Below are 25,795 nucleotides of genomic sequence, written 5' to 3' on the forward strand. Positions count from 1 at the left end.
AACACACGAGGCTGAACATCCACCTGTCTTCTTACATTAAAATGTGTATTTTTCCTCATTTACCATAATGCTTCACAATAACAGAGCGCCCTGTAGAACCACAGCAGATTTGTCCGTGCTCATAAATTACAAGCAGACAAACGGGCGACTGCCTCTCAAAGGGAAAACAAGTGGATGAGACGGGTTTAGTGAGAATTATTCAAATGAATTGCTCTTGTTTGCATAGAGAAAAAAGGGGATTTTAAAAAGACGGGCTGCCTGGAATGGGGCGGGTAATTCCTTTTTGCGACCAACATGTTTATGAGTTAATTCCCTTCTTCTCTGAGACATGTCAAGACTGCGGATGTGAATGCAGGCATCCATGTAGGACTGACTGGGACTGAGTGTGGAGGCTTAAAGGAGGGTGTTTGGAGCAGTCTTTGATTCAGACTGATAATGCACGTGCCAAATTTTATGATGCCTGTAAAAGCAAAAGCAAGAAAGTGCACATCATCATCCCATTTCCTCCTGCCCAGCACGTGATGCTGCAGGCCTTTTATTTGAAGAGATTTCCTGTACCTGCCACAATCAAGTCTCCCTGACACCTGTGGCTCATCCATCAATCAAACCCTCCTGATGAGGTTGTTTCTCGTCTTTACAGCTACAAGTTATTAACCAATACAAGTGAGCCATATTGTATTTTTGAGAACACTGCTACACTCCTCAGGCCCACAGTTAATGTAAGGAGAGAAGCAGGAGGGCAAGCAGGAGCGTCAGCACCACTGTGTGGCCACTTTGGGAAATTACATCCAGGAAAAAAGTCTGAAAACAGCAGCTACATGAAATGAGCCCTTTCATTTTCCACTTTTTTGATTTAAAACTCCACTCTAAAATTCTCAAAACCTGTCTATTCATCATATTGTTTGTTTGTTTTGTTAAAAACTAGTATGGTATGTGGGTTAATCATACCAGGAAGCCCTACAGTCCCAGTCTTGTCACACAAAGTGTGAGAAAAACACCATTTCATCACCACAATCGACACAAGGTTCATGTTACAAGTTGTTTTGTCTGATAACAAGCTTATGATTATGGGTTATGACGGCTGACATGCTGGTTACTGAGCAGTCACAGTTTGCCTTTCATACTCTGCTTAGTCAGGGCAGAGGAGCAAAGATCTACAGAAACATATGATAAGATAGAATGGTGTCTTGGACTGTTCTATTATTTAATATGATTTAGATTTATCAGACAAATAATTGTTTAGGCTACATGTCTTAGTCCTGTAGCTTTGGAGAAATGAGACAGACTGGCAGTCCTCTACAGGAAAAAGCACCGATATAATAACATAATAATCAGATTACACTGAATAGAATTCATTTAATTATGTTATACAGGACAATTAAATTAAAATACGATCTGATTATATATAAACACTGACACGGTTATTTTTTCCAATTAACAAGAATTTGTTCATGTTGCTAAAAACATAACAAAAATCACCAGTTTCAACCACCCAAGTGAAGCATCATTGGATTGATTTGGTCCACACAACATTGTTTAGTCAAGTGTGAAGGCAGACAGGGTGTGAGTACACCAAGACTGTGCTGCAAAGAGGCTACCTGAGGAGGCCACGGTCACCCTTTAAGAGAACAGGATGGAGGGATGTGTTGTCACAGCAGGTGTCGGAGGAAAGCAGATGTTTGTGCTTGTAAAACTTTATGTGTATTCAGTCAGACTTAAATCTAAAAAAAAAAAAACCTTGGATTATTAAAAACTGATCTTGAACATCTATCTGAACATCACACACACCTAAGTCCGAGTGCTCATTTTTGACTTTTAATTAAAAACTAAAAACTCCCACGTTGCAAAACAGAAGATCTAGTTTTTCATTTTTTTTCCTCCGAGTCACCTGCTGCGACCGTTCTTGCAGCTCCTGCAGCAGCAGCTGTCACAGTGAAGGAACATAATGTGGCTCTAATAATTCATCTTACAGTAATATTCTTTTCCTTGGCGCCCGGTCGGCTGATCATTTCTGGTCATTCCATATGCAATCAGGAATGAGGAGATGACGCCACCCGACTTGTGAAAAGGGTTAGTGACTCATAACAAATAACAATAAGTAGTCGGTGGAAAGAATGTGTGCTATGCTTAGAATGAGAGAACTGGTTTGTGGAGATCGGTGGATAGCAGCTTTCAGCTAAAAGAGGCCTCTTCTATTCAAGTGCACTTTAGTGAGGCTTTGCCTGTTTTGAAGGTGCATTCAGTTGTCAGTAAACAGCAAGAAGAGGAGTGTTGGTACCAACCGACCGCTGCTGTAGTTAAAGCGTCCTCGCCGCGTGTCAGTGTGGATCCTTCACAGGCACTTGAATCTGCTGCTGCGTCAGAACATCAGTGTCCACGTCAGGCTCTGAAGAGATTTCATTTTTCTTATCGTTCCCTCCTGCACATCACAACCTTCCAACCGTTGGTCCTAATAGCGGGCAGCGTCATCGTAGGAAGCCACATCCAGATCGAAGAAATCCTCCAGCTTCCACTGCAGGGTCTCAAACGTGGGCCGGTCCTGTTCGTCTTTCTTCCAGCATTCCATCATAATGTCATACATGACTTTGGGGCAGTTAGGGGGGCACGGCATCCTGTAGCCCTGCGGAACTCTCTGGACCACCTGATAGTTTGTCATGGCTGGAAAAAGACACGAGTACAGTTACATGAGTAATTATCTACCGAGAGCTGCTTTTATCTCCTGGAAGATTCTGATCAGGACTCACCGGGGTATGGCATCTGGCCAAAAGTCATGATCTCATACAGCAGGATTCCAAAGGACCACACGTCAGATTTAATAGAGAACTTGTTATCATTGATGGCCTCTGGAGCAGTCCACTTCACAGGGAATTTAGTGCCCTCTTTGGCTTCATACACGTTTTCACTCTCTTTCTGCAAACAGAACGAAGCAAACGATAAAGATTGCTAAAGGCAGCAGCGCGTACTATTACTAGAGAGAAGTTTTATTTCATTATCATTGTCAACATTCAGTATAGAGAACACTACAGAGCACAACTGTCTGCCTATGAACTTTCCAATGGTTCTTGTGAATGCATCAGGGTTGGTGGGCCGGTTCCATCAACCATGATGGAGTTATTATTTTACATCTTTTATTAACACAATTCTTTAAAATAAACAAAAACATCTGCACTCCTTGATGGAGCTAGGAAGCTACGGTTGCGTGACTTACACTCAGCTATCACTTCAACAGCTGATGTGCAGAGAGGCTGAGAAAATGTCGAAAAAAGGTGTGATTAGCATTTATATCCCAAGATTAGCAAACCTGCGGGCACTGGAAGATTGTTCTATAGATGAAAAATTAATAATCTGCGTTTTAAGACGTCTGTAACTGCACAAAACAAGTTTGAATTCCCCTTACTTGCAGCCATGATTATGTTGATTCCAGGACTTTAGACTGCAGTAACAGATGGACGCTAAAAATGCGATTCAAGTAGAAAAGAATACCCCTCAAGCATAAGACTACACACACACACACACACACACAATAGTACTTGATAGCACTTGTCAGACTCACCATGAAGACCCTGGCGAGACCAAAATCAGCCACCTTGCAGATGTTGTTCTCGCCCACCAGCACATTTCTGGCTGCCAGGTCTCTGTGGATGTAGTTCTGCAGCTCCAGGAAAGCCATGCCTGACGCCACCTGGGCGGCCATCTCAATTTGGTCGGCGAAGCGCAGAGTGGCTCCCTTATCCTCTGTAACCCAGGAAGAGATACAGAATCACTCATGTTTGTGCCTCCATGTTTCCCGTCATTGTGAATGAATGATTTCTGTACCTCACTATACAGTGAGCTACATTTGACCACTTGTATGAGAAGAACAAACTTTGGTCGATGTAGGAATGTCAGAGCATGTCTTACTCTGGAGGTGCTCCAGCAGGCTGCCGTTCTTCATCAGCTCTGTGATGATGTAGATGGGCTCCTCCAAGGTGCAGACAGCATACAGCTGGATCAGCTTGAGGTGCCGCAGCCTCTTCATGATCTGAGCCTCCCGCAGAAAGTCCTCGGTGTCCATGGTGCCTACGAGGGGTACGCAGAGGCAAGTTTATGATGAGCCATCGGCCGAATGAGCCATCATGGTGACACATACTGATTTACATTTCTGTACCTGGCTTTAGAGTCTTAACTGCGACTGGTGTCGTGTCGTTCCACACGCCCTCATACACTTCACCAAACTGTCCTGCTCCCAGCTTCCTCAACAGCTTGATGGAGCTGCGACTGATCTCCCATTGGTCCACTGTGTTGTAGGACAGGCCATAGGTCTGTGGTGCCTCCATCTGCATGGACAGTAAAGACTTGTGCTTAAGATAAAAAGCTCAAATAACGATATGAGATCAAATGCAAGGCGGAGTGTGCTGTACCTTTCTGCAGGGCTCGCCCAGGCGCACACAGAGGCCATCGGCCTGGTTGGAGTAGTGCTCCACCAACTCCCTCAGTGTTGGAAAGGATTTGGTCCTCGATACAAAGTAGTGACCATTATCCAGTTTTTTCAGCTTGTAATGCTTCACCCGATGAGAGTCCAGGACTGAAAGAGGAGTCAGACGTTTTCATTGCAGGACAAGAAAAAAAAAATGCATCCATTTCACATGGTCATTTGATCCAGTGCATATAAGAAAATATTAAAAATGTTCAGACTAAAGAGGCAGGTTATTAGACATGGTGTTACAGGACCACTCTGTGCTGTGAGTAACATGACTTATTACCACAGGTTTTGGTAAAACGTTTGAACATGACCACCAATAAGAAGCTTTGGCTCTTTCATGACTAGTGTACAGTACATAAACAACCCCGACGGGGCCTGATATAAATAGATACAACATGATCACAGGCACAAATTCTCTGTGAAAAAAATATTAACCAATCATAGAATATTCACAGGGAATTTTTAAAATGACACTTTTATCACATGAAAATCCCTCAGGCTGTAGATTTACTTTAATTTACAGTCATGATGGAAAGTACAAGGTCAGAGTGAAAAGATTAGACAGAGAGATACAGTTATTGTTCAGCAGACATTTATTTAACCTGATGACCTTTAAACCATCAATCATTTTGTATCAACAGAGGAAAAGAAGGGTGACGAACAATGCCTGGGGTGTTACGCAGCAGAATGACTCAAGCCTGAGAAGGCAATATAAACTGTGGAATACTGAACATTTATGATTGTATTAACAGACATGAAATTGAGCATGAAAGTGTCATAAAGTCATAGAACTGACAGCTGACTTATCACAAGTCAAACCAAGTAATAAGCATGTGAGCAAAGGTGGGTTTTATTGCTTATAAACTAATGAGTAAGCTCTGATTAATTTCCACTGATTCCAATACGTTGATTTATTTCTGGGCACAAGTTTAAAACTGACGCGTATGTATTGACCTTCTTGCTTTGTCACCATTTTAAAACATTTTTCCTTGCAGAGCTGCACACAACACAGAGTCATCATTGTGCAAGGTTTTTATATTTCAGGAAAAAAAGTCCAGTACTTATCCAGGACTGAGAATGACTTAATGTTAAAGTGTGTATGAACCCTTATTCAAAGTCAAACACCGCTTTCTTGTTCAGCTCCATTTATTCCTATAGCACAGCTCATTAACTACGAGTGATGATGCAGACTTCTGGTGTTATATTAAGTGTTTAAAAATATTTACCACTTGCAGTGTGGAGGTTTTTTTTTGTGTTTTGCTGTACTTACCAGAAAGAGAGAGCTCTCCCTTCTGACTTTCACAGTGTCTGATGAGGAAGGCGCCGTGCTGGTTCCCTTCAGCCAGCAGCATCTTCTCAGCATCCAGCCGCTTGGTGTCAGGGAAATACCACCTGTAAAGCAAACGGGAGCTATTGATTTATGAATAATATGGATACAATACAACACCTGCAGAAAGAAAATCTGCTGTTTGGTTATTTGCACTTCAAGAAATAGATAGTAATAATAATAATAATAATAATAATAATAATAATAATAATAATAATAATAATAATAATAATAATAATAATAATAATAATAATAATGCATTGGTCTGCTCTGTTGGGCAGACACTCAAAGCACTTACATTGAGATGCATTATTCATTCACACCACATTCACACAGTGGCAGTGGTAAGCTACAGATGTAGCCCCTGGGGGAGACTGACAGAGACATGGCTGATTCATTCATACACCAGTGAGTGCACTGGAGGCAACGTGGGTAAAGTGCCCAAGGACACACAACAATGACTAGGGAGGAGCTGGGGTCGAACCACTGGGAAACCCTGCTCTACCAGTGAGCCACTGCTGCCCACCAAATAGAATACGGTATAGACTCCCAGCTGTGTGCCTGTTGTATAAGAAACCCTCTCTTTCATATTGTTCCTCATGCCCTGAAACTGCAACTTTTTTATTTTTGACAAATCAAAAATTGACAAATCAATGTGCTAATAAATTTCAATAAAAAAAAAAATCTCTTGCCATTTACCACAAAATAAGTTTGAATGCCTCTGCCTCCCTGTATCCCATACACCGGTAATTTCTTTGACTGTATTGGGTGTTAGCAAGTTAAGCAACATTGCCATCATGACTTCCTGTTTTCTTTTGGCTGGAAATCAAACATAACGGAGGAACCTGTGTCTGCAGGTAGATGTTTGGGACGTGCAGCACCAGCTGAAAATACTTTTTCCATTAGAGATGCTGACGTTTTATTTACTGAAGCACTTTGTTATCGGTTTTGGATTATTGTGGTTTTACGAGTGCTGTTTATCACTCTGGACCAACATTTATTAGCCACGATGATTACTCAACTCACTACTGCTACTTGCAAGGTTAGGCCCTCTTCCTCTGTAGAGTCACTGACTTTCATGTATTTATTCCTCTCTAGGCCGACATCCTACAGCAACTACAGCACCAATTCTGTTTTTTTTAATTTTTTACTAATTTGCTTACTCATCTGTAAAACATTTTTCTTTCTTCATTTCTTCAGTCAAAACATATTGTTGGTCCAAACTATGATGATGATGTCCTGAACTGATAAAGTACTCTGAACTATTTTTATTCATGAACACACAAAAGAAAACCCCTATGTACAGCTCAGAAGAAACAGGTTTCACTGAACGGCCGACTGCTAATCTGCGTGGAACAATCCACTGTTGTCGTACACCTTTGCTTCTTGGAAATTATTAACCTATAAATCTACACTTCCTGGACTGCCAATGACTAACTATGGACAGCCGAGGCTTTACACATAAGACAAGAAACATGGCCCTCCATACGTTTAAAAAGCCTTAATGGAACAAAGGATTCAAATCTAAGACCTTTATTAGGAGGCCTTATTTAAGACCTTATTTCTTTTTGTTCATTGGTTTCTGCTACATGAACCATGCTGTGAAATAATGTAGTTTGAGCACAGCTTTTGATGATAACATGTCACAGTGTCTACACAGGAAAGCTGTTCGCTTCACCGGGGCTTGTTGTCACACTTTTTACACTCTGTTATACATCTTAAAATAAGTTCAGATTGTTAAAAAATACTTACCAAATGAAAGAGCAAAGTCTTGGGCACAAACTTTGTTTTCATTTTGTTTTGATATCTCATTTCTGTGCAGACTTATCAGCATTTAAATAGTGGGTGCACACATGTGACATGCTGCTTCATAAGTTGTCACAGCATACGTCACACATGCTTGGCATGAATAAAACAAGAACACTTCAGTTGAATTAATATTAAAGAAAAAGTTTGATTAATCAATGAACTTGAATAATAAATGGCCAGCTTCACCTCCCTCCATCACGTCAGGTGGTGAGCGGCCATTTCTTGTTTTTCTTGTGTAATTCCTGACAATTTCTTCTGCTGTGAGTTTTTTCTTTGTTCTTTCAAAAAACAATCACAAATTGAAAAACCATTAAGTTGCCCCAAACGGCCATGTTTGCTAATATTAGCCATGTTTGCTAATATTAGCCATGTTTGCTAATATTAGCCATGTTTTAAAGTTAGCTTGAAGCAGCACTGTAACTAAAGTCTTGCGAAACACTTTATTCTCTTTTCTAACAGGTTCAAATGTTAAATAATTGATATTTCTGTCTTTAAGTAGACAATTACAAAAGATATGAAAGTAAAAAATACCAACTAAATATGTGAAAAATGGGAAATTTGTCTTTAGCTCAGTTGACAGTGTGCTTCGCTTTTCCCCAGACAGGATGTGACATCACATTATGTTTATGAACAAAACTAGTACCCCCCTTTTGAGTAGACCCCCTTTGAGTAGACCCCCTTTTGAGTAGACCCCCTTTGTGGTCAAGTTATTACAAGTGTGACAACAAGCCCCGGTCCCCCTACTCATTCTAGCCTACATGCTAACCTACGTTTGAGGGTTTTTTTTTTTTACTTGTTACATTCTGTGTTTTATAAATTATAGTATAAACAGGATGTTAATGATTGCTTTAACCAAATTTTAGTTAAAAACACATTTTTTTTCTTAATAACAATAAAAAAATCGTGTTTCTAACGGTTTAAATAAATCAAAACAAAGATGGCGGCCGTCTACGTATGGAGACTGGATCAGGGAGTGAAAATCTCTTTGTTGTTAAATACTTGGAGTGAACTTCCACTCACAACAAGTGTCAGACAGATATTTATTTATCAGAAAAGACTAAAAGCAACACTATTTTGTGGATAACACCACACAGCAGGAGTACTCACGGCTCCGCGTTAATGCTTTCCACGGGCGCCACATAGTTCGCCGGGATGTATCCCTGTTTAGAGGCTGAAACCCCGGTGAGGGCTTTCGCAATCCACCAGTCACCGGTACTTTTGTCCAACGCCTCTAAAGTGTCACCGGTGTTGAAGCTCAGATCGTCCTCTGTCCGAGCGGAGTAGTCATACAGGGCGACGTAGTAGTCCCCCGCGGCTATCCCGATAGGCAGCGGCGGCAGAGACCGCTTCTTGAAGAAGTCCGTTTCTGTGTCTTTTTCAGCGGCGCCGTGGTTTTTAATGACAGTGACGCCTTTCACCTCAGTCCCCCTGTCGACTTCGGAAGGGGTCGGCTTTTTACAACAGTCCAAAACACGCTCCCAACACAGAGAAAGCCTTTCCCGGATGATCTCCATGCTCATCGTCAATCACAGCAGCTCATTGCGCATCAGGAAGTCAACAGGTGAATCCCGGGTGGTGGTTTTCATGATCCATAAAATACATCCACATAACGTTCCCCACAGCGGACCCGGACCCGGACCCGGACCCTCACACACACACACGGAGCTGAACACAGCAGTGAACGGGGGAAGCGACGGCCTCTTAAATGTGGAGCTTCCTGGTTCAGGTTGGAGTAATCAGCTGCACCTGCTCAGGAATGAGGAGCGGCACGCGTTCAGGAAGCCCCGGGTGACGTCATGTCCTTACGGCTCAAGGTGGAGGAAACTGCGCCTGATTTTTAATCACTATTAAAGAATTAACTAATAAGATTGATTTTCATTAAAGAATACAGTTCAGCTTTTTTCAATCTATCAATCTATCTATCTATCTATCTATCAATCTATCTATCTATCTATCTATCTATCTATCTATCTATCTATCTATCTATCTATCTATCTATCTATCTATCTACATGAAATATAGTCTGAATAAAATAGATCTATAACCTGTCAAATATGTCAACTATAATAGTTATAAATAACCTTTTAGATACATTATGAGAGCCACAATTATTAAAATGAATTTTGTGGATTTGTATTGGTCTTTTAATGTCACAGCCATGAATGAAATAAAGTCATATAAAGGGCTACCATCACTTTTTGGCCACAGAAAAAGTCCCTTCATTGATTTTATTGGAGGTTTAGAGGAACAGATAACAATGACAGACTATTAAATATAATGTGTCATGAATTAAATCATTCTATAATTTAAATAGGGGGTGCACACATGTGACATGCTGCCCCATTAGCGGGTAAGTTGTCACACCATGTGAAGTAATAGTTGGCATAAATAAAACAAGAACACTTCAGTTTAATTAATATTAAATAAAAAGTTCGATTAATTAATGAACTTGAATAAAGATTGGGCAACTTCACCTCCCTCCATCACGTCAGGTGCTGTGCTGCCATTTCTTGTTTTTCTTGTGTAATTCCACTATTATAATTCCATTCTGAGTCATAATCAAGTCAACCAAGCATACACTGTGAGAGGTACAATCACAACACAGCAATTTATGGGTTGTACTGGCCCTTTAAGGGCATTATAAACAGGTAAACAAGGGTTGGCTGTGCTGAAATATGTCAACTATAATAGTCATAAATAACCTCATAGATACATTATAAGAACCGCAATGATTAAAAATGTGTTTTGTGGATTTATATTTGTTTTTTAAATGTACTTCAGGAAGTAAGTCGGGCTATAATATGTCTAATAATATCGCAGTCATGAATGAAATAAAGTCATATAACGTTTTAAACAATTCTTCAAGGGCTACAATCACTTTCTGGCAAGTGAAAACTTCTCTTCATGGCTTGCATTGTCTCTTTAAAGAGGTTTTATAAAAAAAAAATGGGATGTGTGCTTGCGCATTTACAATTTCCTCCTGCGCCTGTACAGCATGCGTTACGGTTTCACACCCGGAAGCTCTGCGCGCTCTTGGCGCTCTGGCGCTCGCCTCTCTGCCGCCTTCTCCTGGCGCACACGGAGTTTAACTTCTGCCTCCATAACGCCAGTTATTGACACTAAGCGTTCGGCGTTCAGCTCGATGTCAGAGAGCGCCTGTTCGTTCTCGCGGTACCGTTAAAAGAGGCCGGAGCGGAGCGGCTGCAGTCACGTCCCCGCTGTCAGTCAGTGACATTGACACATTCAGGAGTGTTGTGTGCTGCCGTGCACAACTTCGTGCTTCTCCTCACCCCTCCTCCTCCACCTCCTCCACCCCTTCTACGACTTCAGCGACCATGAGCGAATACTTCAGCCTGTCGGACTGCGATGTTATCGGCTTCGACCTGGACCACACGCTCTGCCGCTACCATCTGAAGGAGACCTCCAGGGTGAGTGTAGGGGTTTGCGCGCACGGCTAGCTGCCATCCACGATCATCATACGGTGGCCGTGATGTTTTCGATCCGCATCACATCTGGATTAAAAATAGCTCGGAGCCACCAGCGCTCAGCGGTCACTCATCAATTCTGACCGTGTGAAGACTCACTGGGGTGGGATACACACGCACATATTGGTGCGTTTAGCGGTTGGATGTGTGCTTGTGCAGGGTGATGCGAGGCTGCCGGTGCTGCAGTCACTCTGCGTGACTCACAGGTTGAACGTCGGTGTTGATGCTCATACATACACGTCTTGAAACCCTCTCTGAGGCCTGCTGGCAGCCAGCAGATTCTCCCATCGTCCACATACCACTAGGAGCTGGAGACACTGCAGGATGCTGCTGCTGCTTTCTGGGTGATAAATGACTGAAGTGGTGTAAATGACTGCAGTTTGTCAGCCCAGGAGTTCACTGATGGTCTCTTCAGTCCCCCACAATGTCACATACATTTTAAACTGTATGTAGGACATTTGCATTAGGATGTGATTTTATTGGTGTCATAGTACTTAAATGCCCCAAGTCTGTGGTTACTCTTTAGAGCAGAGGTGCCACTGGTGCTGGTGTTGTTATTCCATAGGAGGACTCATCATTTACATGTATTAATACAGTGCTAAGATGTCAGCCCCCTCTGTACCTGTGTGGTTCATTTTTATGTTGCTGACCATCCATATATTTTTAGATAGATTTATATTTCATTGATCCTGAGGCATCTAGTAGCTTATACATATTCACAGTATATGTAAGCCTGATTATAACCTGTTGCCTCATGCCCAGCATTCACCAGGTGCATATCAAATAGACAAAGGGCTCGTTAAGTGTTTTTTTTCCCAGGATATTGTCAGCAAAGCAAAGTTCCTGGCAGATGTACTGTACAGAGGAGGATGATGGGCAATAAAGATGGCACAGGTGGGCAAAGGGGGTGGAAGTAGCAGCGTAACAGAGAGAGAGGAGAGGGTTTGTGTGCACATGTAAATGGCTTGTTTACGGTTACATAGCATACACACAATGTGCTATAAGTTGTGATCAATGCGCCTGCACTGCATTCAGCTGAACTCCCTTTGTGCTCTGATTGTGCTGCTCTTTCAGCTGTGTGATGTTTTGTCCTCTTTGTGTCCACAGCTCATCTATGAGAGCTTTTCCAGGTATCTGGTGGAGCATAAAGGATATGACAAGGACCTGCTGAATCTCACTCCTGCGACCTGGGATTTCTGGTGAGTCAGCAGCAGTTGTAATGAATAGCTGATGATCCTTCAGAGATTTTGTTTTGCATTTATTCCTTCTGGGTTAAACATACAGTTTTAGAGTGATAGTGTGCACCAACCTGCACTCCAGCACTGATTAACATGTCTCTTCATTTGCTGTGTTGAATGTTAGTAGGCTATTACCCAGCCCACGTCCAAGTAAAATCAATATGCACACTGGGATGTCACACTATCATGACCCAGAGCATTCCTGATTATTTTTTTGGTTCACAAGCTTTTATACAGAGAAATAACAATATTAATGTACGTGCAGAACCTCTGAAATATATCCACATCTGTGTAATTAAGGACCAAATACATAGAAAACAGACGATAAACATGCTGTTCACGGCCACATATTTCCTTTTTTAGGCTTCTTTGTGTTCCCTTCTTCCCTTAAATCATAGTAAATATGAAACTATGTATGTTCTGTTGTGACGAATTATATCTCTGTAAATAAAGATGGACGTACCTTCTGACATCATCGCCTTGGTATAAACCTTGACACACCTGTAACTCAAAGTGGTCCATCTTTTAATTATTCATGACCCGCCACTCTTCTCCTCCACAGCTGATGTCTTGGCTAGATGTTGCTAATTAATTAATTATTTTAGGAATCCATCATTTTCACTTTGCAGTACAGCTCTAATGCAGGCCTGGCTCTGGCAGCCATGATGTTACTCATGCATCTGTTCACTGTGTCGATGAGGTAGCCAGCCAGCTACGCATGTGTATCTTCATTTAGGTGCTAATTTTAACATGGGAGTCTACAGTGATTGACTCACCAACGTAGAGCTCTCCTACAGGCCATGTGAAGAACTGCAGTTTTCAAGGCTCTGGTTGTTGCTGTTTATTCTCTTAGACCTGTGATGCATGGTGTACTGCACACACTGATATGAATGATGACTGATATTTAACTGTTCACTGTCTTTACTGTATTGATAAGGCCCTGGTTTCTGTGTTTAGTTTCAAAGGGTTAGTGGTGGATCTGGACGACGGAAACATTGTGAAGCTGGCTGAAGATGGAACTGTCTTGCGGTATGTGCATCCTGATTCAAAGTCTTGTTGTGTTCACAGTCTGTCAGACGTTAGTTTATGTTTTATTTCTTGATTAGAGCGACACATGGAACCAATGACCTCAGCACAGAAGAAATCATCAAACATTATGGCCCAAAAAGGGAGTGGAAGCACTTCAACAGCCTCAATACCTCCTTTACGAGATCTGGTATTATGCTAACATCCATTTTGTTGTGTGATGATGCGGGGTATTGTGTACTTTTTAAGGATGTTTTAACTCTTTTTTTTGTGCCTTTGCAGCAAAATACTATTTCTATGACAACTACTTTGATCTGCCGGGGGCTCTCCTCTGTGGAAGAGTCGTGGATATGTTGCACAAGGTGAGTAATAGTTGCTCTTTTGATGGGAAAAACAAAGGTCTAAATGTCTAAATGTTGTTTTTCTTCCTTTGTAACAGCGAGGAAATGAGGTGAATTCTGACTTTTGGAAAGACATGGTGGCTGCCATCGACCACAATTACAACACATCTGCATTCAAAGGTAAGAATTTGATTCCAAACCAGCACACACAACAACAAATAACACACAGAAGTCGTTTTTTTTCTTTTTCAAAGTAGAACTTTTATTCCGTGCTTTGGTCAGCAAGTGGTACATAACTTAACACATCCAATGGGACAAAGTTGTTTTGAAAAGATTTGAATTCTTGTCCTGTGTTTTATTACTATTATTATTATTTGGTCACAGTGCTTGTGGAACATGTATTGATCTCTAATAACATATAGTACAACAGTTTTGTGTGTCTTTTTTATGTATATTACAAGAAAATTCTTAAACAACAGACATTGATAAAAACAAACACAAAGAAAAGGCAGATGTAGAGCACCACTTATCTTCCAATACTGTTCTCTAAACACACACAAGGTCAACTGGGGGAAAGGGATTATTTTGAGCCATACATTGTTAGTCTGCATTAATACCTCGGTGAGGAATGTAATTTGTTTCCAAATTGAAGACATTTGAAGTGTTCGATGAGGCAGTTAATCTTGTAAAACTCACAACCATCGTTTTCTTTTCATCTACAATCTCAATTTAGACTTTTGTAAACTGATCTATTTCTCTGAGTAGTTTTGTCTGGTTGATCCGGCTCTGTGAAATCACGTTGAGGCAATCAAGAACCCAGAGAAAGAGCAGTGAACATTATCTGCAGCAAAGATGCCGTTACTCTCATCATCAGGGACTTGGATGTAGACTCTGTCACCTGGATGCAGCATGAGAACAGCACTGCCAGACATCTGATCCAGGAATCCCTTGTTGTACTCATCATAGGTGAAAACCATGGGATCCTCATTTTTGTAGAGCGCCACCAATGCATTAGCACCATTGACATGCATATGATAACTGAAATAGTAGAGGCCTGGGATCTGGCAGGAAAACACCCCACTGTGAGCATCATAGTGGTTCTCTCCATTGTACAGAATCTGGTTGAACACAATAGGTGTTGCAGCTTGAGGGTAGGCGCTGGTCAGCACAGCACTAAAGGCAGACATAGGAGCCTTCATCATCTCATGAGGCATCACAACCTCGTGGGACTTGATTGGCATGCTCTTCTCATGGTAGACGATCTCTCCTGGTTTGCCTGGTGGACCAGGAGGACCAGCAGGTCCTGGGAGACCATCATGACCTCTAGCACCTGGAATTCCAGGAGGACCATGAGGACCGGCAGTTCCCTTAGCTGTCAAGCCAGCTGGGCCAGGTGGGCCTGGGAGACCTGGATGACCCTTAAGTCCAGCGGGACCTGATGGACCAGGGGGGCCAACTGGTCCCATGGGTCCTGGCCTTCCAGACTCTCCGCTTTTACCTGGTGCTCCTGGGGAGCCAGTGTGTCCTTTTAGTCCTGGGGCACCATTTGCACCAGGAATGCCAGGGGAACCACTATGGCCTTGTGAACCCTTTGGACCCTGAGCACCATTATGGCCTGGCATACCTGGAGGACCTACTGCACCAGGGACACCTGATTTTCCACTAAAGCCCTGAGCTCCCTGCTCACCTTTAGATCCTCTTGGACCCGGTGCACCTACCATACCAATGTCACCTTTCGGTCCTACTGGGCCTGCCTCACCCTGGAATCCTCTTGCACCTTGTGGACCAGCTGGACCAATAGGACCAGGAGCACCTGGCATACCAGTAAATCCTGTTGGGCCTGGCTCTCCTTTCTGACCAGTGGTTCCTGGAGTACCAGGAGATCCTCTGCCACCGGGAATTCCAGGTTCACCTGTTTTGCCAACACCTGGCATGCCAGGAGAACCTGGCTGACCGGCAGGACCCTGTGGACCCTTAGATCCCATAGGTCCAGGCATACCTGGGGTACCATTCTGGCCTGGTTTTCCTGGTGCTCCTGTGCCTGGAGCCCCAGTGTGACCCTTTGGTCCTGGCGAACCCATTGGCCCAGGGGCACCATCTCTTCCTGGCGTGCCAGACTTGCCAGGTTCTCCAGGATAGCCAGTGGCACCGGCGTGACCAACTCCAGGTTTGCCAGGCATACCAGCTGGTCCCATTGGTCCAACTGGGCCCGATGGTCCTTGAACGCCAGGAACTCCAATGCCTCTCTCTCCTTTAGGGCCAAGAAGACCGGGAATACCTGGGTGTCCCTTCAAACCAGGCTCTCCTCTTGGACCCATTGCTCCGGGGATTCCAGATGGTCCTGGTTTTCCAACAGCAGAAAGTCCAGAAGGTCCAGGTGTTCCAGGTGTACCAGGTGCACCCCTGGGACCCATTGGTCCAGTTGCACCAGGCTGTCCTAATGCTCCGGGAATGCCAGGGGCACCAGATTTTCCAGGGGCTCCTGGGGAACCAGGTTTACCTGCATGACTGTAGCCAGGGGCTCCGGGAGCTCCTGGTGGGCCTTGTGGCCCAGTGTGTCCCACACCACTTTTTCCTGGAGGTCCAGGTGGTCCCATTGGTCCTGGTTCGCCTGGAGGACCCTGAGCACCTGGGGACCCTGCAACAGCTGGGAAATACAAAAATACGGAGTTTAATATGCATAAAATCCCAATGATTCTTCTTTGTATTGTAGGGCTAAAAATGAACTGAAGGAAATGAAAACATTCCTTCATTTTGAAGGAAGCTGGTTGTGTAAGATGCCTGATTGGTCCTTGAATAACCCAGGCTTTGGTATTCTACACCATGGGACCACAACCTGACTTAAACCTCTCCTCCCTGTGATTGTGGGGTGGGTTGTGGGGAGAGCACTCCTTTTTTTTGCCTGTCCTCAGAGTTGTGTTCACATTGCCACTGATCTGAGGTGATGCTCTCACCAGGCTTATGTCTGTTGGTGTAACCCAGCATACCAGCGTCTGTGCATTGCAGCTTGATTTGCCCACACTGTGCTGCACCCATTCATTTTCCTGCACCGCCCATAGGAGTGGATGTATATACAGTAGTTAGTGGTGCCCAAGTTGTCAACATCACCTTTTGACCATCGTGCGTTTCCTGCCACAAAGCTTGGTCTGCATGGGCAAGGTCAAAGGAGTGCATGCAAACTAGACTATGATGTCAGTGGTTACGTTGCTGGAAGTTATTGCTCACTTATCTTTATTTATAAGTCAACACAGGGATGACCACATCCCATAAAACAAATATGAAATGAAGGCAGATGTTAAAGATGAGAGGGGAAGGTTTGCATCAACTGCTTTTTATTTTATGTGTGAGTAATTGCTCACAAATGTAAATAATTTGATGCATTTATAGCATTAGTGTATAATATTAGTATAAATTGGTTTTAGAGTAAATGGAGGTGCTCCATTGTAGTTTAAAGCCATCATAGCCTTTGCACTTTGCACAAAGAGCAGTGTGATGTCTGCTATCACCCTGCATTCTTCTTCACACCATAATTCTGGATGCATCGCTGCCAAAGAAAGAAGCAGGGCCTGTCAGAGGAGCTGATCCAGCAGCCTCTCTGTTGAAATGGTGTTTTGAGAAGAAAATGTTTAGAGAGGACTGTCATTTTCCAGCCACATAAGGGCCATGCCTGAAACCACACAGGAGAGATTTGTGCCAGAACGTGGACCTTTTTTTGGCAGCCAGGAACACCACAAAGTGAAGGTGAGGATACTGGCTGCAGCAGCTGACCCAGGATCTGAACTCCCTCTGGCCGTGTAACCACTGAGCACATTTCACACTTTTATTTTCAGTGCTGTACCTGCATCCATCCTCAGCTTCAGTAAACTCACACTGATGATCTTTTATATTGGAAAAACTAGCTCCACGCTGCCTGCTGCAGTGGCTCCAGTAAATTTGCTGTGGTTTGTTTGTGTGTGTCTTTTTTATTTATTTGTGTGGTGGCATTTTAATGTCTCATGCCAGTTTGTGAGGGCGTGTCTGCAACGTGGTAACAGCATCTGGTTTGGAGATTCGTCAAATTTAAGCTCTCATTGTTGACCTTGAATTCTATATTTATGCTGAAATCCACATCAAAGCCTCTCCGAACACTATAAACTCTGCAGCATGCTTGAGTTATTGTTAAGTTGCGGGTATAAAATGCAGAGTGAGACATCATCCAGATGCCTTTATTTTTTCGACACATGAAACAGCGACAGTTCAGCCTGAGCTGAATTCTTATTTTACCACCTCACAGTTCAATGCAGTAATGCATATACAAGCCTATAAAAAGCTTGTGTGAGCAGGAATACAGGAGATTTCAGTGCGTAGTTCAGGTGATGAATGTCCTGAATTTGCAAATAATTGAGACAGGATCTTTGGATACTGAAAGAGGCAGCAGGTTTGTGCAGGTTATCAGTGGTTAAAGCTGGATTTTATCTCTTTTTTTTCTTGAATTTAAAAGTGATTGTAATTCAGTTCAGGAGGTGTTTGACCGACCTTGGTCACCATTTTACATTTATATTTACAAATCTGCATAACGTCCTTAAATCATGATGTTTAGGAGTTTAATTTGCCTCTATTTGATTTAATTTTTGAACAAAATGCTGCTGGATTGTGGAGCTGATAGAGTCTGAAACCTGTTGTGCAGTTCAGTCTGCAGTGAAATGATCAACAGCCATGAAAGACAAGATAAATGCACTTTCTGCTGTGTTCTGCTCTGTATCACCTCCTCAGTTTGAACCATCATCTTTACTACCACAACACCGTTTCGATTTTAAATAGCCTCCGGGACTCACCGTGACTCTTGGTGGGGTAGGGAGTTTTGCTCACTCTTGGCACATGGTGGTAGTATCTTTCAGGTGTCGCCTCAGCCAAAGCTAGGAGGACGAGGAGAAGGCTCGTTACCCTCAGGTCCATGTTGTGAAGCTAAACCTGCAAACACAAAGAAAAAAACATCAGTATAGGATGGTCTGACTTCACAGTCTCATAGCAGCATCACACCTGTGTTGCGTCACTCCATGAGAACTCTGTTAACTGTCATACGCTTCCATAGTCGAAAGCATCTCTGCATAGATTCTTAGAGGGAAATCTGTCTGTTACTCTGCAGCCACAGCTGTATACAACTCAGCACATGGCTCATTACTCTTGCATGGTTGCAGCTGGGGATGCCCCTGCCCTTTCATCTAGCTGAAATCAGATGAATAAAAAAAAAAAACCTTACCAGGAAGGTTTATGCCTCCAAAGAAACAGCGGCGGCGGTCGGGAAGCTTCTGTCCCAGCACTCGTATATCCTTAGCCGTGGAGTCTGTCAGTCGGTTTGTCTGAGTGGCAGCTGCTGCTTCCCAGGGCACTGGGCTCAAGGTATTTATACCAAGCCGGTCTTCAGCATTGTGAAGGATCTACCTTGCGTGGAAGGCCCTCCCTTGCTCTGATGTCATCTTTAATGATAGGTGCCATGTCCTCAGGAGGCCAGTCACTTCAGGGTGCCGGTCCTCCCACCCCACCCTGTCTCCCCTCTCTCTCCCTCTCTCTCTCTCTCTCTCTCTCCATCAGGCTCTCTCTGTCTATATGGAGCAGCAGTGAGGGGACTTCTATCGGTCTCCCTTTGGGTGACACTTTCATTGTTAGATTTGTCTCATTGGGACAACATATGGTTAAATCTGTAACACTTTTTTTTTTTTGCTCCATTTTTTGACCCTTGAATATCCTGCAACGGTGTCTTTCTTTAGCACAAAAGCATGTTATTTTAAATCTAAAAGCATCAAGTTATTGGCGGGGTGGCTTGTGACAGGATGTTTTTCTGGAAAAGTAAAGTCTGACGGTGTTTTCCTCCCGTCTGATGACTCTGTACCGGTGAGGCTGTGGCGTGCCAGGCTGCTATTTTCACTCAGTTTTGGTTAAATCTTAAATTGCACCCGTCTTTTAATGGATGCTGGAAAGTTTGCTTTTTAATCTATAATTTCTGCCTGTGACAGATGACACTGTGTCTGACTCTGATGTTGTGTTCAGGTTTCATTTTACAGCCTGTCATGTTGCTGCAGGGTGTGTGTGTGTATGCTGTCTTGATGGTTTTTGTGTGCTGGCGTGTGGTTTGCAGTTTTTAGACACTAGGAGGCAGAAGTGAGGTTTTGTTCACCTACTCCAGCCCGTGAGGAGCCTCTGCAACTGCAACTTTATTTATAACGCACTTTGAAAAAGTTGACCAACGTGCTACAGCATGAAAAGAATAGAATGAAAGAATATATTTAAACAAATTTAAAATACAATAAAATGAAAACAGATTTAAAAAGGTGCAGAGGAGGCCTGTCTAATGTGCAAAGGCACGTCAGTACATAGTTTTGGTGCTGCCACCACAAAGGCCCGGACCCCTCTGAGCTTCCAACTGGTCTTAGGCACACTCGGGAGGAGTCGGTCACCCGACCTCAGTGACCGAGAAGGCGTGTAGGGATGGAGGGGCTCAGAGAGGTCCTGCGGGGCAACACCGGTCTTCTGCCTCTGGTCTACACTGTCAGTGTAGCTGTGCCACAGTGGGGCTCTCAGAACTCAGAGGCAAAAGACAGAGGCTTACTTATAAACGCAATTTATTATTTTTTGTGATTTGTCTTGTGATTTAATACATTAAAAAATGTATTAATATAAAATTATTTATTCTGCACAAAACAAAAAATTCTGCACTCCACTTCACAAGTAGGAAGCTGTGACTGACTGACCTGTGACCAGCAGTCACATGACAAAAAAAAAATCAGCAAATTTCTGCAGATGTTCAGATGAAGTTTGTAAAGGCTGTAACAATACAAATAGTTGGAGCTCACAATTAGTTTTTCCCATCAATGACAGGCCGATATTGTATATAATATTATTATTATTATTATTATTATTATTATTATTATTATTATTATTATTATTATTATTATTATTATATTATTATTATTATTATTATATACAGCTTATTTATATTTTATGTAATTTAAAATAAATGTAATGTTTTTTTGTGTTTGTTGTACTGTTTTCTGTACTCGTAGCCATGATGGTGTGGTTTCCATAGACGTACAGGGGAAAAAATGTCAAAAAAATCTGCTTGGGTTTCAGACTTTTAAGAACATTAACACTCTGTATATGACAGATATAAATAAATGTGTTAATGTCTGGATAATGGCATCAATTCTCCACATTCACACCAAAAAGCAAATGGGAAAAGGGGGATGTTGTCATTTCTTGTTAGTAGTGGTGTTGAAAATTTGATTTATTTACATCCTGGTTGAATTATTCATCAGTTTTTGTTTATCATTAGCTGGTCCGACACCTTTTAAGGTCCCCTAAAAACACATGCGCTGCGTTGTCTTATTTGTATTGACCTTCTGATTTGCAACCAAAAAAGCCTGAGACCCAAAGGACACCGGGCATCTGGGATATTAACCAAATCCTAGTATGTCTGCAGAAGCGCTTCCACGTGCAGCCTTACATCTCTGATTGGCTGAGCCACTGTGTAGTACATCTCTGCCTTCTCTTCCCTCTGACTGTATCATTTCGTCTGCCAGCGTCCCAGCAGCCACAGATGAGTGGGCATCTTTGGTAAACTCTTTGAATGAAATGACAGAGTAGTGCGGGGGTGGAGTCGACGATTTAACAACTTTCTGAGCTGCAGATATGCCATCGCATCTCACCATGAAAGTGGATGTGACCGCAGTAGCTGCTTTTTTATTTTGATTTGATTTTTTTTTTTCTTTTCTGGTGTGTCAGAATTAATACGTCCCTGTCTAAATCCGGACACTGTGAGGTTTAATGTAAACGGCTACTTAGATTCACATGGTGCCTTTTTTTTTGGGTAAAAACTTGTGCTGTGTATAGCAGAATGCAGTTGCAGAGCATAAACATGTAATTAGGAAGGGAGATGAAGTGTATGGAACGCAGTTGTGTCGCAGGACGTCCTCTGTGAGTTCAGACACCTCCTGATGGAGGCTGGAGTTTCTGGGGAGGGTCTGCTTTAATCATTGTTTTGCCCCTCCAAGCATCTTTGCTGTTTCAGACATGACTTAATGCCTCTTCTCTGGCTTTAATTAACTCTGATGATGACAGGCTGCTCCCCCAACATGCACAGCTTCTGCTTTTCACATCACCCTGAAACAATGTTCAGGCTGAAGTAGGCCAGGGCGATATGACTTAAAAATAAAATCCACGATTCTTTTACACAATTTTAATCGTTTTTTTCCCCATCTTTTTAAAATGCAGACAGTAGCTAACAAGTTAGCTAACTAACGTGCCAGTGCACTGACATGATGACTGAGGGACGTTATAAAAGACCCCTTCACTCTTTAACGGCATCCAGTCTGACCTCTCAGTCCGGCATCAGGCTACAGTCCTCTGTCTCTCAGCTGCAGCATTCAGCTGTCTGTCCGGTTTGTTGACATGGCCCAAAAACTTGTGCGTTATTCAAAGATGTTGTATTAACAGTAAGAGCTCTCACTCCTTCAAACACTCACGCTACCACACACACACACACACGGGCGATGAGAAGAGAGTGGGACATCGGTGTTAATAAAGATCTTTGCAGCACCGTGAGGATAAATGGTAAAAACATGCTTGCTTATGGCTCTGATGCTCTGATGATTTTTATGAGCAAGCTCTTCTCTGCTGGCTGCCATGTTGTTTAAGGCCCCGTTCACACTGGAGAAAGTCATTCCAGCTAGAGTAGGATTGTATCTGGATAGTCTTTAAGCTGGATACATTCAGACCTATTTTAAATCACACACGCGTGTCCGCACTTGATCCGGCCCAATCCCAAGTGTTTGTTGTCCTCCAAACCGCCAGGTGGCGCCTCGTAATATACAGAGTCCGTTTAGGCCGCGGTAGGACCACATGTGCGCATGAGTCATGCGTTTTTTTTGTCCCGTGTTGCTGGTTCCTTCGTTTTTTTCGGTTTAAAAAGCAGTTTATGTCAAAGTACTTTATCAGTAGTTCGACGGTTGTTTACATACGGTACATACTTTTGTACACGACCCAGACACTGAACCAGTATCGTGTCGCTAGGTGGATTCGTTAGCTGCATTTGCGTTCAGACCTGAGCCACATTTGAGCCAATCCGGCTAGATCCACCTCTGAGAGGTGGATTGAAATCAAGCTGGGTATAGCCAGATTCACGGTATCAGGATATATATCCAGATATGGCCTGAATCCCACTCTAGCCGGATTGATTTCCCCAGTGTGAACAGGGTATAGGTGCATCTCTATTGGATACAGGTGGGGGGAGGGCTGAGCCCACTGTGGGAGCACAGTTTTACCCCGTTCACACTGGGGAAAAAATGTGGCTTAAGCAGGATTCGGCCGCATCCTGATCAATCCAGATGTGTTTTTTTCTGAGTGTGAACACCTCGAATCCGGCTGTATCCAGTTTGATTTCAATCCGGCTAGATCCACCCACGAGAGGTGGATCTAGCCAGATTGGCTCAAATGTGGCTCAATCCTACTCTAGGTGGAATGACTTTCTCCAGTGTGAACGGGGCCTTTGTTTCAAGTCTTTTCCCCACTTAGAAGATTCAAAAGTGAGTCAATTCCAATAGACCTCATGTAGGAAAAAGGTCCATCCTCCTTTATGACAACTGAATGTTTTAAGATGACAGAAATTTACATAATCAAGGAACACCTGCATCCCACTGCTCCTGCTCCACCCTTTTTGCCTGTTTATAGATTAACATGGTGATGATTAAATGAAACATGTGGATGACACCACAGACATTTCATCCATATTTAGTTTAGTTTAGTTAATATTTCCTAGTGTCCATCTTTATATCTTAAGATCAGCCTGATAATATTGAACCATTTTTTCCATCTGTATCAGCATCCTGCCATTGGTTGTTTTCCATGCTGTGTTTGTACATAGAGTATATTCTCTGATTCATCAAAATCAGATGATTTCCCTCACAAAACATCAACATTAAAAATTGTTCCAAAAATCAAGTATCAGTGGGGAATGAGACTTTCTGGCACTTGGATATTAACAGCAGATCCTTAAAGTTTCTTTACAAGCGACATGTTAGAGCTGCCTTAAATCAGAAGGAGAAAAATATATCCCACAACACCCTGTGGCTGCTTCATGGTTTGTCCCTCCACGTACAGCTGTCAGTGTTCACCACTGCCGACAGCAAGCACCCCCCCGGTTCTCCTTCACTTTCTATCTGCCAACATATTAAAGGACGTGCCATTGATTTATATCAGCCTCTTTGTAACCCGCTGCTCAGCTTAGTGGTTTGATTTTAGCAGTGATGCCTTGTTGTTGTTCTCCGGTCGGTCCCAGAGATTTAAGGACGCCTCGGAGCCTGAGGGAAAGAAGCAGAAAATAATTGCAGGTTGATGTGCCGAAGCCAGCAAGGAAGAGTGGAAAGCAGGAGCTAAATATAGAGTGTTTGAGCTGGGAAGTGACGGTGGCTCAGATTTAACGTTTTAATAAACCGAATATGCCACTAAGAGGCACTTGGAGCTTTATGAATGGAAGGACTGAAGCTGGACCTCCTGGCTGAGTGTTGGCTGCAATTACAGGGATCCAAAGACAAAAATCATGGTTGGAAGCTTGACCAATGTGAGGCTAACGCAATTCAGAATAGCAACCAGAAGCCATTCTTTCAGAGTTTTCTTTTCCTTTTTCATCCTGACAAAATCTTGCCTGAGTTATTATGAAATTATGGAAAGGTTGGTCTCTTGTGAAAGAAGAATTAAAGCCAGAGCTGCTCCGTAACTAAATTAGATTTCGTTCTCGTTTTAGGATTTATTTCAGGAGCAGGTAATGGGGAACTTTAAAGCCAATTATTGTAATCAAAGCTGAGTGAAGTAGTCCTATAATGACCAGTACTTTTCATATACCTCCAAATCCAGCTCACAATCAGCAGTTTTTACCGGTGCGGTGTGGCAATCTGTTTATGCCAGCAGCGGAAGAGGATCCTTAACATGCTTAAAGGTAGGGTAGGAGGCTGAAAACTCAGTGAGAGTCAGCCAGATTTCCAAAGTAAACACACGCCCCTTTCTCTCGGAGCTCACCCCTAAGCCACGCCTCCCAATCAGTCTGTGACTTCGGCCATCATGCACGTACCTCTCTGGTGCGCGCAGAGCAGGAAGAGAGTGACAACCAGCCAATACTCCGCGCAGGGTCCACCCGGAGGATTGGCTGATGTTTTTAGTGTTTTATAGCTTCCACAGATGATTCATATTCTTCGTTTTAAAGCGAAACTGCCGAACTAATCGGTTGCTATCGGATTGTAAAGAGAAGTTACACTAATTTAACAAAAAGTGCATCAGAGTGAAATCTCCTACCCGACCTTTAATGTGTTTGACGTGCTATGATGTCTTTCACCTCACATTACTCAAGCCAAACACATCAAGAATTTAAGAACTGATATGTCTGTTTTATATTTTCATTTGCTGTAAATAATGTTCAAGCTGTTTATTTCTACTGTTGATGTATATTTTTAGTTTTTTGCCTGCACATTGCTGCTGCAATAGCAACATTTCTCAGCTTATAAATAGGAGGATAAATAAAGTATTTCTATTCTATCCTAATTCAATATAAGTGAAATAAATGTCAGCTGCAGCTCCGAGCTCAGTGATGCTAGCTAGCAGCACTGTTATTGCAGACAGGAAATGTTAGGAGTAAACAAATAAAACAAGAGAAAAAAGCAGCAATGACAAAAATAAAATACACAGCAGACCTTTCACTATATCTGGCAGCAGCATCACTACACACAGTACTATGTGCTGACCGCTGTGTCCGGTTGGCTCACGAGCGTGGAAACAAGCGTGTGTCACAGTGTGTGTGTTGCTTCTGTTAAAGATCCCACACCTCTTGTAAATAGTGACCATCAAAGTTTACCATCTGATTCAAACACTACGAGCTGTACAGTCAATCATGGCTGCTGCCCCCTCCCCTCCCCTCGCTGTCCTCCAGCGGACTCAGTCCTGCTGCCTCGCTCGCTGTGGAGGTGGTGTTAGTGGTGAGAAAAGCGTGCTTGAAGCCAAACCCAGCATCTTAAACAGCTCCAATGCTATTATGTGTATGTTTTTGTGGAAGGAGCGCCAGTGTTGACTAAATTATGCAGGGCTCA

General features: G+C 43.0%; 3 protein-coding genes across 3 annotated transcripts in view; 1 reads left to right on the forward strand and 2 right to left on the reverse strand.

Moving 5' to 3' along the window:
- Positions 1 to 1,336: 1,336 nt before the first annotated feature.
- Positions 1,337 to 9,333, reverse strand: frk (fyn-related Src family tyrosine kinase). Its single transcript, XM_028397112.1, has 8 exons — positions 8,706 to 9,333; positions 5,733 to 5,854; positions 4,401 to 4,564; positions 4,148 to 4,316; positions 3,901 to 4,059; positions 3,554 to 3,735; positions 2,745 to 2,910; positions 1,337 to 2,658 (listed from the first exon to the last, which is right to left on the reverse strand). The coding sequence occupies exons 1-8, from the start codon at positions 9,116 to 9,118 to the stop codon at positions 2,450 to 2,452; spliced, it is 1,584 nt and encodes a 527-aa protein (XP_028252913.1). The 5' UTR covers positions 9,119 to 9,333; the 3' UTR covers positions 1,337 to 2,449.
- A 1,290-nt stretch (positions 9,334 to 10,623) lies between these two features.
- The window catches only part of nt5dc1 (5'-nucleotidase domain containing 1), a 46,660-nt gene continuing 31,488 nt past the window's right edge, over positions 10,624 to 25,795 (forward strand). The window contains exons 1-6 of the mRNA XM_028397279.1: positions 10,624 to 11,026; positions 12,191 to 12,282; positions 13,279 to 13,350; positions 13,428 to 13,537; positions 13,630 to 13,709; positions 13,787 to 13,868. Of these exons, the coding sequence (XP_028253080.1) occupies positions 10,934 to 11,026; positions 12,191 to 12,282; positions 13,279 to 13,350; positions 13,428 to 13,537; positions 13,630 to 13,709; positions 13,787 to 13,868 (529 nt within the window). The 5' untranslated portion in view covers positions 10,624 to 10,933. The remainder of the gene's footprint in view (positions 11,027 to 12,190; positions 12,283 to 13,278; positions 13,351 to 13,427; positions 13,538 to 13,629; positions 13,710 to 13,786; positions 13,869 to 25,795) is intronic.
- Positions 13,962 to 19,032, reverse strand: col10a1b (collagen, type X, alpha 1b). Its single transcript, XM_028397278.1, has 3 exons — positions 18,928 to 19,032; positions 18,503 to 18,638; positions 13,962 to 16,335 (listed from the first exon to the last, which is right to left on the reverse strand). The coding sequence occupies exons 2-3, from the start codon at positions 18,621 to 18,623 to the stop codon at positions 14,483 to 14,485; spliced, it is 1,974 nt and encodes a 657-aa protein (XP_028253079.1). The 5' UTR covers positions 18,624 to 18,638; positions 18,928 to 19,032; the 3' UTR covers positions 13,962 to 14,482.

This window comes from Parambassis ranga, chromosome 24 (genome assembly GCF_900634625.1).
Source record: "Parambassis ranga chromosome 24, fParRan2.1, whole genome shotgun sequence".
In the NCBI taxonomy this organism is placed as follows: Eukaryota; Metazoa; Chordata; class Actinopteri; family Ambassidae; genus Parambassis; species Parambassis ranga.

Bases quoted from the DNA above. Each gene is read 5' to 3' on its own strand.
- frk (XM_028397112.1), bottom strand. From the start codon at position 9,118: ATGAGCATGGAGATCATCCGGGAAAGGCTTTCTCTGTGTTGGGAGCGT. The intron at 3,736-3,900 runs GTAAGACATGCT...CCTGGGTTACAG, and splicing joins CCTGCTGGAGCACCTCCAGA to AGGATAAGGGAGCCACTCTG. The intron at 2,659-2,744 runs GTGAGTCCTGAT...GTCTTTTTCCAG, and splicing joins TGGCCAGATGCCATACCCCG to CCATGACAAACTATCAGGTG.
- col10a1b (XM_028397278.1), bottom strand. From the start codon at position 18,623: ATGGACCTGAGGGTAACGAGCCTTCTCCTCGTCCTCCTAGCTTTGGCT. The intron at 16,336-18,502 runs GTGAGTCCCGGA...TGTATTTCCCAG, and splicing joins CTACCCCACCAAGAGTCACG to CTGTTGCAGGGTCCCCAGGT.